Consider the following 12,690-nt stretch of genomic DNA (forward strand, 5'->3'; position numbering starts at 1 on the left):
CCATCGGTTCTCCGAGCTATGTGCCCTGCCCATTGCCACTTCAGCTTCGCAACTCGCTGAGCTATGTCGGTAACTCTAGTTCTTCTACGGATCTCCTCATTTCTGATTAGATCACGTAGAGACACTCCTAACATAGCTCTCTCCATCGCCCGCTGAGTGACTCTGAGCCTTTTTATGAGGCCCATAGTTAGCGACCATGTCTCTGATCCGTAAGTCATCACTGGCAACACGCACTGTTCGAAGACTTTAGTCTTCAGGCACTGAGGGATTTTGGACGAGAAGATGTCACGAAGTTTCCCGAACGCTGCCCATCCGAGTTGGATTCGGCGGTTTACCTCTTTCTCGAAATTGGACCTACCTAACTGGATCGTGTGTCCTAGGTATATATACTCGTCTACAATTTCGAGTGCAGAGCTCCCAACAATTATTGGGTGGAGCGGAACATGAGCGTTAGACATAATTTTCGTCTTGCTCATGTTCATACGAAGGCCCACCTGTTGAGAAACTCTGCTGAGGTCATTGAGCATCGCATTAAGGTCTTCCAGAGTCTCTGCCATTATGACTACATCGTCGGCAAACCGAAGTTGAGTGATGTACTCGCCTTTAATGTTGATGCCAAGCCCGTTCCAATCCAGAAGCTTAAAAACGTCCTCCAACGCAGCGGTAAACAGCTTCGGGGAGATAACATCTCCCTGTCGCACTCCACGCTGCAGTTGGATCGGTTTCGTAGTCTGGTCCTGTATACGGACTGACATAGTGGCGTTTTTGTACAAACACTTCAAAACTTCGATGAATTAGAGCTAATAATATTGGTGAATTTATTTCATAATATAATATTAGATTAAATGAAATTGTAAAAGTAAAAAACCGTCATCAATATTCCAGGAGATTCTAACTAAAAAATAGAATAATCTAGGACAAAAACATATTCAAACGTACTACATTAAATCTTATGTACTTTTCAGAAATATGCTCATACAAGAAGAGGCGGAGAAAACGAGACAACTTCGTGCTACTCAATCGCTGCCAATAGCCAGGTAAAGTTTCTTTTTTTTAGAAAATGCATGCACTTGTTTGGAAAGGGTCATATAATTGAAATGTTTTTTTTTGCAGTTTAGAGAAAAAACACGATAACTTGATAGAAAGTTCGACGGCGCAAACGTACAACAAAAGAAGAGTCTCCAAATCTCAGAATATTACGGAGTTGCCATTGAAACAATCTAATCCAAGGTAACTTTTGAAAACCATACTATGTTTTAATTCTATAAATACAAATTGCTGGCAATCAGGCTACTGTTTAGTTATAACTGCCGCCCAAAAACGACAATAAGAGGAATCAATGTGTTCAAGGAATTCAAATGAATCCTTCATAAATTGTTTTGAGCAAGAAACAAACATTTATTCCAGGTTTCTATAAAATACTGGCACAAAGTTGTTGTTAAATAACATCTTTTTTCGCTTATATTACTATCAAAATAACGAAGTTATTAATTTTGTGCAGTTTAATTCACCAAGAAGCAAACGAATCGTCGCCAGATGAGAGTTGGAATGTCAACACAAACAAATACCCGCAGGGAATAGTAGCGTGGCCTAACAAGATTACGGCGGAAGATCTGGCCAATGAGCTTCTATGGCTTAGAATCGACCAGAACTATCTAATGGCAGAAAAGAACAAGGTATGTTTCCTTCAAAATGTTTGCTCTACAATCATTATAAAATTGATCTTTTCACTGGTTTGTCAAAATACTTTGAACTTTTTTATATTTACGTAAAGCTTGTACCACACATGTGAATAGGGTAAGAAGACCAAGATTTACTCACACTCAGTGTGCACACGTAAATACTTTGTTTAAATTTTTTCAAAAATGGGCGTGCGTGAGTTTACGATTCTGCACGGTATTCATATCTAAACTGCGCACTGCATAAATTTTGTAACATACATATAAAACCTCATCCTGAATATTTTAGTTAACGAATATTTTAGTCAATAATGCTGTGAAAAATCATGTGTGTATACCATGAACACATTTGAATAAAGAAATATTTAACTTCACTTTGAACGACCCACTGCCTTTTTCCGTGACACCATTATGTGGCTTCTCACCTCGTAACAAATGACAAACTTTGTCACTCGTTATGAGGATAGGAGCCTGCCTTAATCTACGGCTGACAACTATGATTTCACTTAACGTCGAATTTCTTATTCTTGTGTTAATCTCTTTTCATGGTACAGATACGGGAGCGAGAATTAGCAGAATCAATAGCGAGCAGTAGTGAAGAATACCTTCGGCAAGTTGGCGACTGGAGTCCGGCGGAGAGTTCTGACACAACTAAAAATAGTTCAAGGTAAAGTCAAACGGTCCGACTGTCCTATGTGACTCACTGGATCGAGTGGGGTCTGGGCCAGCATATTTTTACTTTTATATATATACCGTACATATTGTAAATAGTATGCATCATGGGATATTTTTGATTCCTTGACTGCAATCTCGCCTGGTGGTAAGATGCAGTCTAAGACGTACGACATCGTACCGGAACGCTAAATCGTTTAGCGGCACGTCTGTGTCGGTAACTAGTCACGACCGAAGACTCCTACTCAGTATGTGTGCTACCATTGAAGCCGAAAAGCCGGGCTGGCGTTACTATAAGTATAATAAGCATCTCTAAAATTTTCCTTGACTATTCCAAAATGCAATTAATAAAACACATTTTTGAAACAAAAGAACCGACTTTGTTATACAAATTTTGGCCTGACCTTGTATAACACACAGAATCTAACGGTATCAAACAAATCTACTATGTGTGATGTCATAGATATTTATTACTGTCTTCCTTGAATTACCAGACGAACGTCCCCCCAAGTATATCAGCGCAGTTTGTCCAGTACGACTCTTGAGCCGCCCGCCCGTGCGCTGCAAAGTTTGCCTCCAGTCAGAAGGTACCCGAGAGACCAGCGGGACTCCCGGGATCAGCGGGACCATCGGGACTCCCATAGAACCGACACCAGTTCTGAATCAGGTATGTGTCTCCACTACTATTTTTAGGTAAATGTCATAATACAAATTAGAAGCCATGATCCTATTCACAGACAGATACGGTCTGTTTGTCCTTCCGTCCATGTCACCATTTCTCCAGAAATGATAACTTGTGAGTATCATTGAAACTTACAAAATAGTAAAGCCAATGTTGTGAAAAATCAGCATTCACTAATAAGGTATCGTACTTCGAAGCGCATTTTTATTAAAATCGAAGGTCATATTATTTAAAGACATATGATGAGAAATATCCAAAAAAATAATCATTTATTTATTTATTTATTCAAATATAAATATAACGTATTTTATAGGTTCTACGCACCCTTAACCCTTGTCGACTTGTTAATTTTCCATATTGAGTTGAAACATAGTTTTTCATCTATCAAAAAAAAATATATAATGCCACTCAATTAATAATAAGTTGACAAAAATAATAATAATTACAAACTAATATTAATATTTAAAAAAATATATAAGGCGTCTAACTGTTCACCTATGGGTATGTTATCCAAAATGCTGGCGCTATTGCCCTACTGAAGTGCCTTAGCCGTTGGGTTAAATAAGCGTCAGCTCTTGGGTCACCAAACGTCAAGACAAATTTTTAGGACACGATATTAATACAGTTTTTCGTGTCTGGGCTCAGAGGCTTAAACGTGAGCGCCGCAAAAACGAAATCATTACAAACAACAAAGTATTTACGGCGCTTAAGCATACTTAAGCAAATATATCAAAATAAAGTAAAAATTTAAATTATTTTCTACTCTTCCCTTGTCTCGAAAAGCAAAAAAATCTCCTATTATTGTCTACAAATGAATTTTATGGCCAATTAAGATAATATAATAGCTGAATCTTTTCTGTGTCTACATCTTTTAATGTTGTTATTATGGGTGCTCATTAATTAATAATGCAGTCATGAATTTAGAGGCAAGTGAACCGTTATGTTTACTCAAAAAAATGATTACTCTATTAGTAACAATAGATATCCTAATTGCAAAGTGTTGGTCGACAATTTTAGAAACAGTTCCTACTGTGCTGTCGTGCTAAAAAGATGTGTCTTGTATTATAAAAATGAGTTTTGGTGCTAGTGATTTTTATTGGGAGCATAAATATTCTATTTACCTCCTTGGTGTGACATCGCTTATATTGATGGGTTTTTATGATGTGCTAATACAATTATTTTTTTATTATTATGGTAAGTTATATAAATAAATAAATAATATACATATAAACGCTGAAAAACATTTTCCAGTGGTCGGAATCTAACCCACGGCCTTGGACTCAGAAAGCAGGATCGCTGCCCACTGCGCCAATCGGCCGTCAAATTATATACAATATTGATTACAAACAGTTGTCACTAGAAGGTACCATACTTCTATACTAACATAAAAAAGATGAAGCTTACTGCGATAGGTAGGGTGCCGTACTTCGAAATCATAATTTGTAAACAATAAAGTTTAATTTTCAATTCTTGTGTTTAAAGGCGCCTTTCTTAGCTATTTATAAAAAAAAAGTAATACCATATATTATGTGAGCGGTGATAGCTTAGTGTGTAAATCTTCGGCTATCCTTTCGAAGGGGCTGAATTCGTTTCTCGGTACGCACCTCTGACTTAATTTATGTCCCCCATGAGTGCATACGACCAAGATCCGCACGCAGGTAGACATGAATTCCGCATGACAGGAAAAGGGCTCTTATGCCCGTTTTCACTAAAGACTGACAAGGCAATGCCTAAGTAAGTAAAGCTTAATCAAAGAAGATTCCTACCCATACATTTACCTTTCACCGATCGATTTTGCACTAGGCAACTCATATAGCCTTACTTGTCCATGATTCTTGCCACATGGTTTGGTATTTTGCGGCTATGAAAAAAACCGAATTTATATTTTTTCATCTGTCTAGTTCCCTGAATAATACGCACCGCCGAATCGGTGTCGTAACTTTAGATGGTGCCTGACGTCATTAGTCATCATCTAAGAGTTAGTGATAAGTTTCTTTTCTCTACCCAAATGATTAGACATCCGATTTAAGCGCTTAATAGGTTTAGTGAAAGCGGGCATTAGAGTAAAGAAACTCGTTTAATTTTAGTATGCGTACCCCTTGGACGGACGGAGGGCCCGCCCGCGCCGCCGGTGCGAGCCGCACGCCGCTCGCCCCGACGCCTTCCCGACCGCGTCGAGAACGAGCCACCGCCACTTGCTATCACACGACAACCCGACCATCTCGACATTAAACGGTCAGTGTTATTATAATCTACTATATGCTATAGCTGCTCCCAGCGGTGAAAAAGTTTGGGTGCTTTGTTAGGACATAAAAGAAGGACGAGAAGTTGGTGTAAAACTACGAACTGTTCTGTTAGGCTGTTTCAAAACACTCTTGGGAATGTAATGGACCAAAAGTAACCTATGTTACTTTCCGTCCTTTCAAGTAAGTCTATGTCAAAAATCAAGTCGATTGTTTGCTTAGTTCAGGCGTAAAGTAATGACGAACAAACAAACAAATACCAGTGTATTTATAATATTATATTATTCTGTGGATTAGATGCGCCCCGCAGTATGTGAATGAAGTACCATTATTTGTTGTGAAAATAAGAGGTTGAAGATCAGTGTTGTCCTTTTCACACTGTATACCCTGGAAAAGGACAGCGCTATTTTTGGACAATTTTGTTTAGTATTTTTTTAGAGATTGAGGTACAAACGCCGAAAGAAAACCTTAAAAAGCCTGTCATTTAAAATTCGCTCACATTGTCCAAGACTAAGAAACATTGCATATCGTCGCTTAGGTAACAATGCCGCGAAAGAATATATACAAAAACACCCCTCTTATCAATTGTTCCAAACCCGTATGTTAAAACTGTCTATATTGTTAAAAATAAAGGTAGTTTTAGCAATATTAATTATTTTATTACATATTGAGGATGTTTTGATGCATAATATGGTAAGAAATTGTTTTTAGTGTATTTTGAGTGCTAAGTAACTAAATTTACGAGTTCGATCCTGTGAAAGTTACGCCATCTAGTAACAATACTAGGAAACAGTACTGTCACTAGATGGCGCTCTTTAGTTTCATATAAATCGCTATTGTTTCTGAAAGATATCTGAAAGATGAGAAAGAATCAGAAATGCGACTCCTGTCACTTTATTAGGTACGTGTCGCCTAGCGTAGGTACTACGCGCTTGTTAGTGTTTTATCTTCAAAAGAGTTGGTATAAGTAAACACAATGTTTTGAATTAGTTTGTATGGAAAATATGCTTTTTTTATATAATATATTTACAAGGTGATTCCTTATGATTTATACTTATGCATCCTTTAATATTATTTCGTAATTCTGTTACACGTTGTATATATAGTTAATTGGTAAAATTGCTAAATATACAATTTCTACTGGCGTATAGCGCGGCGTCCGAAGTGTCAGTGATGGGGAATGAAACGTTGCGGAGACGCAATTCAGACCCTGCACCTGATCCTCGCGCCCCGGTCCGTTCAATGCCTGATTACATCGGACACACGGGCAATGGACTCTTTGGCATCGCTGGGCACAGGTAAAATAGCCGAACCTATCTTGTATGTCTCCTATCGAGCATGATACAAACAAAGTTGGGCACTAAACGAAACTGCATTGGTCTAATATGAAATGAAACTTCTCTTTACTATGTGTATTCCTGGTATCAATTTTTTTTGGCAGGTCTTTTTTAAGTAAATCTACAGATAACAGTCGGCTGCTTTCTGAGATTACTCTTTACATGCGTGGAGTACCAAGGCTTTTTTCGGTGCATGGTCGCCCTTTCTGGATATTGGGAAACCAACGTCCATTGGTCCTACAAGCGATGTGGTCCGTCTTTTACCAATTTAGCTTCGAGAATTTCCAAACTTTGTCGGTAAAGTTGAAACAATTCGACTGGATTTAATAAACCTAAAATTTCAGGTTTCGTAAAGGCACAAGATTTGCTAAAGGGGACAAATGTGTATATTGCCATCAAGCGATCGACGCGTTTATCACTCAGGGTCAAAGATGTATCGATTGCAAACAACTATACCACACCAAATGCATACAAAACAAAGGTGTCATTACAATGCCCTGTCCGAGCCCCGTAACCGTTGCATCCAGGGGCCGTCACAAAAACAGAAAACGTATTATGTTAAACAAAGAGTCGGCATTTAATTTAACAACAGACCAGTCTAAAGGTTCCGTTAGTTCTAATTTCAATTTGACCGGTACATCCGAGTTCATGGACAGAACGGACAAAATAATATCGGATGCTACGGAATTGCAGGCAATGCAACACTTCATCACAAAGAAAATTTATCTTATGGAGTCGTCGGAAAACGAAAAACAGTCTGAGGTATGTTGAAATCAAACTAAAATGTCGGCATAAAAAATAGCAACACATAGCAGAAACAAAATTAGATATGTAGCCTTTTCTATTTACACAATTTGATCTCACGTTTTGAAACCTTTTCAAACTGGTCCTAGACTGTAGGAAAAAAGTCTCAATGAATATCATCCTTTTTTGTATTAACATAAAATGTAGCTTGCAATTTTGTTTTTAATATTATCATCCATCCATTCTCAATCATCTTTTAATATATAAAATTTAAGGGGTGGTATTAATTAACAATTTCTTAATTTATTATCCTAATTTATTTTATTTTACTAATTTATTAAAGACACTATTAACTTATAACCAATTATTTTTCATAAAGGTGGACAGGGTATTCAAACACGCTCTTAGAGAGTTTAAAGACAATCTAGTAGCGACCTACAGCGTGGTAGAGACTCGTGGGTCAGCACTTAAGTACAAAGATTTGATCGGTAACTTCCTACACGTGATGGAGACTGTTTGCGAGAGGGAATGCTCGACTTTATCTATCACTATGGGAGTGAACGCCTTTAGAGGGTTCATGGATGAATTCATGAGCCAGCATGAAACTGATAAAGCCAGGACAAAGAGGAAAAAGGATAAGAAGAGAAAAGTAAGTATTGTTTGTGTATCTTGAGAACTCTTCATTGCCAATTTTAGATTGATAGAGCGTAATAGAATAAATAGATTCGTAATAAAATTAATGTATTTATATTAATAATTTTTTTAAGAGTTTGTACCTTTCATGATACTTTGGTTTCTTCTGATAATTTGCTACCTTAATACCCAGTCACGACTAAAATTGTATTGTTCCCACCCAAGTAATTTATATATAAGATTTTAGATGGCAAAATGATTGCCAATTAACATCGTAGCATACGTAACAATGACTATAGAACATCGGTCTGAGCCTGGAGGTCTAAACCAAATACATCCGGCTACCCTAAAAGGAAACATTACCGAGAGATGAAACGGTATTGATAGGATAGATGTCGGCTTTATGTATATACGAACCATTATTGTGCGCTTTCATAAAGTTCTGCCACAACTTTTGAAGTTCTGATTAACTATCGCTATGCCGTAATATACAGAAAAACATCGCATAATCAATATTTATACTGAGCGTACGGCGATATCGCCAGCAGAATCGATTGTAGTAATATGGCCTCGAACGTAGGTCTATAGAAATGATATTATTTTTCGAGGTTAATTTACCGGTCTTAAGATTTTGTTATATACGATTCGTACGAACCATTTAACCTTGATTACTTTCCGAAGATTCTGAATTTGTATTCAGTACGAAATTGAGAATCTGATAAACTGCCAGATGCTTACACGTGTTTTTACGAGAAATTCTTGCGACATGAAAATCTATTTTACGAGAAAGTCTTGCGACATGAAAATCTTTATTCCAGCTAAGGAAACTTTTTCAAAGTTTTGTCATACTTGTGTTCTGTCAGGTTAATTATACTACGATCTTCAAAATAATAACTTGTATGCTTATCGAAAATACACATGTACATGTAGCGCTAGTGCATGCAATACTTATTCGTCTGGTTAATTGTCACTTCGTTTCCAGGTGGACGATCCGATCCAGTACAAAGGGCACACGTTCATCCTGTCTATGATCAACATCCCCACTGAGTGCGAGATCTGCAAGACCTTCTTCATGTGGCCTATCGAACGCTCGCTTATTTGCCAGACTTGCAGGCTGGCGTCGCATAAGAAGTGTTACATGAAGGTAAAAATTGATATTTTAAAATTGGCTATCTCACATTAGGAGGCAAGCCACAAAAAGAGGTTTCCATTGCCTGAATTCATTTTGATGACTTTCATCAGCATGTCAGGTACCTAACTTTGTCTCGCTTTAACTTTTTCTTTAGTTTCAGCCTTAATATACAAGTAGTATATAAAAAAATGCTGTTGATTTTCAAATGATAAATACATAGTAATGAACTTATCTTCGAACTTAATCTATAAATAAGAATCCCTAAAACTCCTCCTTCCCATTGAAGGTGGACAGACGACATTAAGCGCGTCGCAGGTAGCCGTTGGATCCAAGCGGCTCAGAATCGTGGAACTTGGAACTCCCTACAAAAGACCTATGTCCAGCAGTGGACGTCTATCGGTTGATGTGATGATGATGATGAAAACTCCTCCAGTTAATAAATTAATTCATCAACCAAATGAATATTTAAAAAAAAATACGGGTCATTATTTGAAGAATAAGTTATACTTTGGTCTCAATTTAGGTTAACACAATGTGTCGGTCGGACTCGAGGACGCCATCGGCCTCCATAGTGGGTGCGGTTGACGCCGGCGGTCGCGAACAGTTTGGTGTCCTTAAACGTGGAAAGGTATACAATTTTTAGCTACCTACTAAGATTAAATTTAGTCCGTTTTTTGGTTCTGTTACGGATATAGTAAAATAAACCCGTATGGTTCTCATATAGAAGTAACTTTTAATGATATGCCTTTGAATGCTTCTTAAATATTTCAAAAGGGTCCATTCACTATGACCTTTAAATTTGAAATATTTGCTTGTTAAAGTTTCTTATTTATTTATATAATGGACAATCAACAGGTTACAACAACAACTCTTATAAAACTAAACAAAAAATGAAAAAACATATTAATGTAATATTGTAGACCCACTTAAAGGCTGCCACAACTTGCGAATAAAAAACTATATTGTGAGTTAGATGGAGAAAAAACGAGAAATGAGAGTATAAGCTGTAAGATCCATCAGGCTGTGACAAAAACTTGACGAATCTAGCACCGCGAACAAAAACATACATTTAGAATAAATTAAAAAAACAAATATGTACTTAAATTATATATAAAACTCTTATTTTGATAACAAAAGGACTATAGGGTCACTAGATTAATGTGGTATGCAATGAAAACTGGAAAGCTTTCCTAGCTTAAGAGAATAATAGACGTTCGAATTACTAACATAACAATTTTTTTATCTTATAGGTGTTTGGCATACCATTAGGTGAGCTTCCGACCGGCGAAGGCAATATACCGCTCGTGGTGGACAGACTCTTCACAACCATTGAGATGACTGGACTCTACATTGAAGGTCTTTACAGGAAAAGTGGACTTAGTTCGAAGGTGAGGTTTGAGTTTCAACAACATACTATTAAATTATTACTAACTACTAGATTATCGTATTTTTTTTTTTTTTGTGAACTATTCTTGCTATAAATTATCCTGAACTATCAATTCGCCACGGCTTCGCACGGTCATGAATTAGAAAAAAACTATTTCTTTTTTCAACTTATTTCTATTTACAACTTAATTCGTCATTATTATACAACGTGTAAATGAAAACCGAAACAATACTTCACCGGTTTTAGAGGTACATATGAATGTACGGTCTCTGAGACTTATCTGAGAAACCGAAAACGTAAAAGTTTTTTGAGTAAACCACTGCCATAGTTTTTACTGAAAGAAATCAGATAAAGCCCGTGTCTGTTTATTAGGTAGCGTAGGTACTATGCGCGTGTCAGGCTTTTATCTTCAATAGGGTTGTCATAAGTAAACACTTGAAATGTATTTAATTCGTTTATATGGAAAAATAAATAAGTTTCTATTATTTTCAAATTTTTACGGGGCGATCCTTATGAATTAAACTTGTGCATCTTTCAATATTATTTAGTAATTCTGTTACACGTTGTATATTTTAACAAGCGGCGATAGCATAGTAATTAGAGCTTCAGCGTCCTTTTTGGAGTGACCGAGTTCGATCTCCGGCACGTACCTCTTACTTTTTGGAGTGATGGACATTTTTAATTTAAAAAATGAAAATATCACTTGCTTCCACGCTTAAGGATGTACATCGTGAGGAAACATTCAAGCTCCATTAGTTATCAAAGATGTGTGAAGTTTATCAATTGACACTTAGCCAGCGTGGTGGTTAAGCCCTCCTAATTATGAACTCTATAGGGGCCCTGTAGTACGCCGGTAATGGGTTGATAACGATGATATAATATTATATAACCCATCTGCGAAAAACTCTCTATACGACAGTGAACGCCACAACAAATTCTGTTGCTTGGTTAAGGAAGGGCTAGCGGATAAATAGACGCTGAAAGACACTTTGTTTTATATTATGTAGAGAAGAGATTATGTGTCTTATATACTTTTAATAGAAAAATCAATTGTTTCTTTTATACTTTTATTAGAAAAATCAATTGTTTCTTAAAGGTTCGAGAGCTACGTCGACTGCTGGATGAACGGCCCGACGAGGGTGTCGACCGACTGGACTCGTATGCAGTGCACGTCCGCGCCTCAGTTCTAAAGTCCTTCTTCCGCGAACTGCCTGAACCGTTGCTCACCTTCGACCTCTATGACGACTTCATACTTGCCGCTGAAATTACAGACCCGCAGGTTCGTACATTAAGTTTTTAGTATTTCCAGAATAAGCGTTGATAGCCTAGTAGTTAGGGCTTAGGCTTCCTTCGTTCGATAAATTTCGGAGCTGTGTGCGTTTTTAATTTGAGCAATAAGAAATATCACTTGCTTTAACGGTAAAAGAAAACATCGTGAGGAAACCTGCATGCCTGAAATTTCTCCATAAAGGTCTCAAAGGCTTTCATGTTATAAAATATAATTCCATACAATTTTCTTTTTTTAGGAACGAGTGTCCAGTATCTTTACAATATTGAAAAAGTTACCAAAACCAAATTACGACCTCGTTGAAAGACTGATATTCCACCTGGCGAGGGTAGCGCTACATGAAGATCGCAACAGGTAAGTGCATGAAATCACAGCCAGGCTGAACAAAAACGGTTATTACCTACAGTTACCTGAAACTGTCAATACCTACAAGGTAATTCAATTAAGGTATCCCCGTTTCTTCCAGGACCCCCCCCCCCCCCCCAACTATAGAACGTTTCACCAGTAAATTAAAAAAATTATTGTATTTACAAATAACATTTCCGTTTTTATGTAGGTGTAAACTTATAAAAGATGATCTGATTGACATCACATTTAAACGTGTACGTGTGTGCGCGAGCAATAGAATGAATAAAACGTCCTTACTGCTTAGTTACATACTTATTCGTTTTCACAGAGTATGCTTAGTGTTTTTCTTTTCCTTAAATTGGATATGAAAGTATATAAAATGCGCTTATGTCTGGAACTACCAGACGAATTTAAAAAATCTCTTCGTTTGATTGGATAACTTAACAAGGTGGGTTTAACATCACGGTACTAAGCAATTATAAGTGCAGGCGGGAATCGCGACGCGGTCGGTCGGAGTGTAATGTGTGAAATAGTGGATTTAATTT

The 12,690-nt window shown here is 37.2% G+C and overlaps 1 protein-coding gene across 5 annotated transcripts in view; it reads left to right on the forward strand.

The window, feature by feature from the left end:
* LOC120632728 (unconventional myosin-IXa-like) overlaps positions 1 to 12,690 on the forward strand; it is a 40,720-nt gene that overhangs the window by 24,043 nt on the left and 3,987 nt on the right. For all 5 annotated transcript variants that reach the window (XM_039902712.1, XM_039902714.1, XM_039902716.1 and 2 more), the window contains 14 exons: positions 966 to 1,037; positions 1,114 to 1,230; positions 1,502 to 1,676; positions 2,234 to 2,346; positions 2,846 to 3,018; positions 5,121 to 5,268; positions 6,428 to 6,574; positions 6,958 to 7,375; positions 7,737 to 8,006; positions 8,973 to 9,134; positions 9,646 to 9,750; positions 10,373 to 10,510; positions 11,606 to 11,788; positions 12,036 to 12,151. In XM_039902712.1, the coding sequence (XP_039758646.1) occupies positions 966 to 1,037; positions 1,114 to 1,230; positions 1,502 to 1,676; positions 2,234 to 2,346; positions 2,846 to 3,018; positions 5,121 to 5,268; positions 6,428 to 6,574; positions 6,958 to 7,375; positions 7,737 to 8,006; positions 8,973 to 9,134; positions 9,646 to 9,750; positions 10,373 to 10,510; positions 11,606 to 11,788; positions 12,036 to 12,151 (2,337 nt within the window). The remainder of the gene's footprint in view (positions 1 to 965; positions 1,038 to 1,113; positions 1,231 to 1,501; positions 1,677 to 2,233; positions 2,347 to 2,845; positions 3,019 to 5,120; positions 5,269 to 6,427; positions 6,575 to 6,957; positions 7,376 to 7,736; positions 8,007 to 8,972; positions 9,135 to 9,645; positions 9,751 to 10,372; positions 10,511 to 11,605; positions 11,789 to 12,035; positions 12,152 to 12,690) is intronic.

Source organism: Pararge aegeria, chromosome 20 (assembly GCF_905163445.1).
Source record: "Pararge aegeria chromosome 20, ilParAegt1.1, whole genome shotgun sequence".
NCBI lineage: Eukaryota > Metazoa > Arthropoda > Insecta > Lepidoptera > Nymphalidae > Pararge > Pararge aegeria.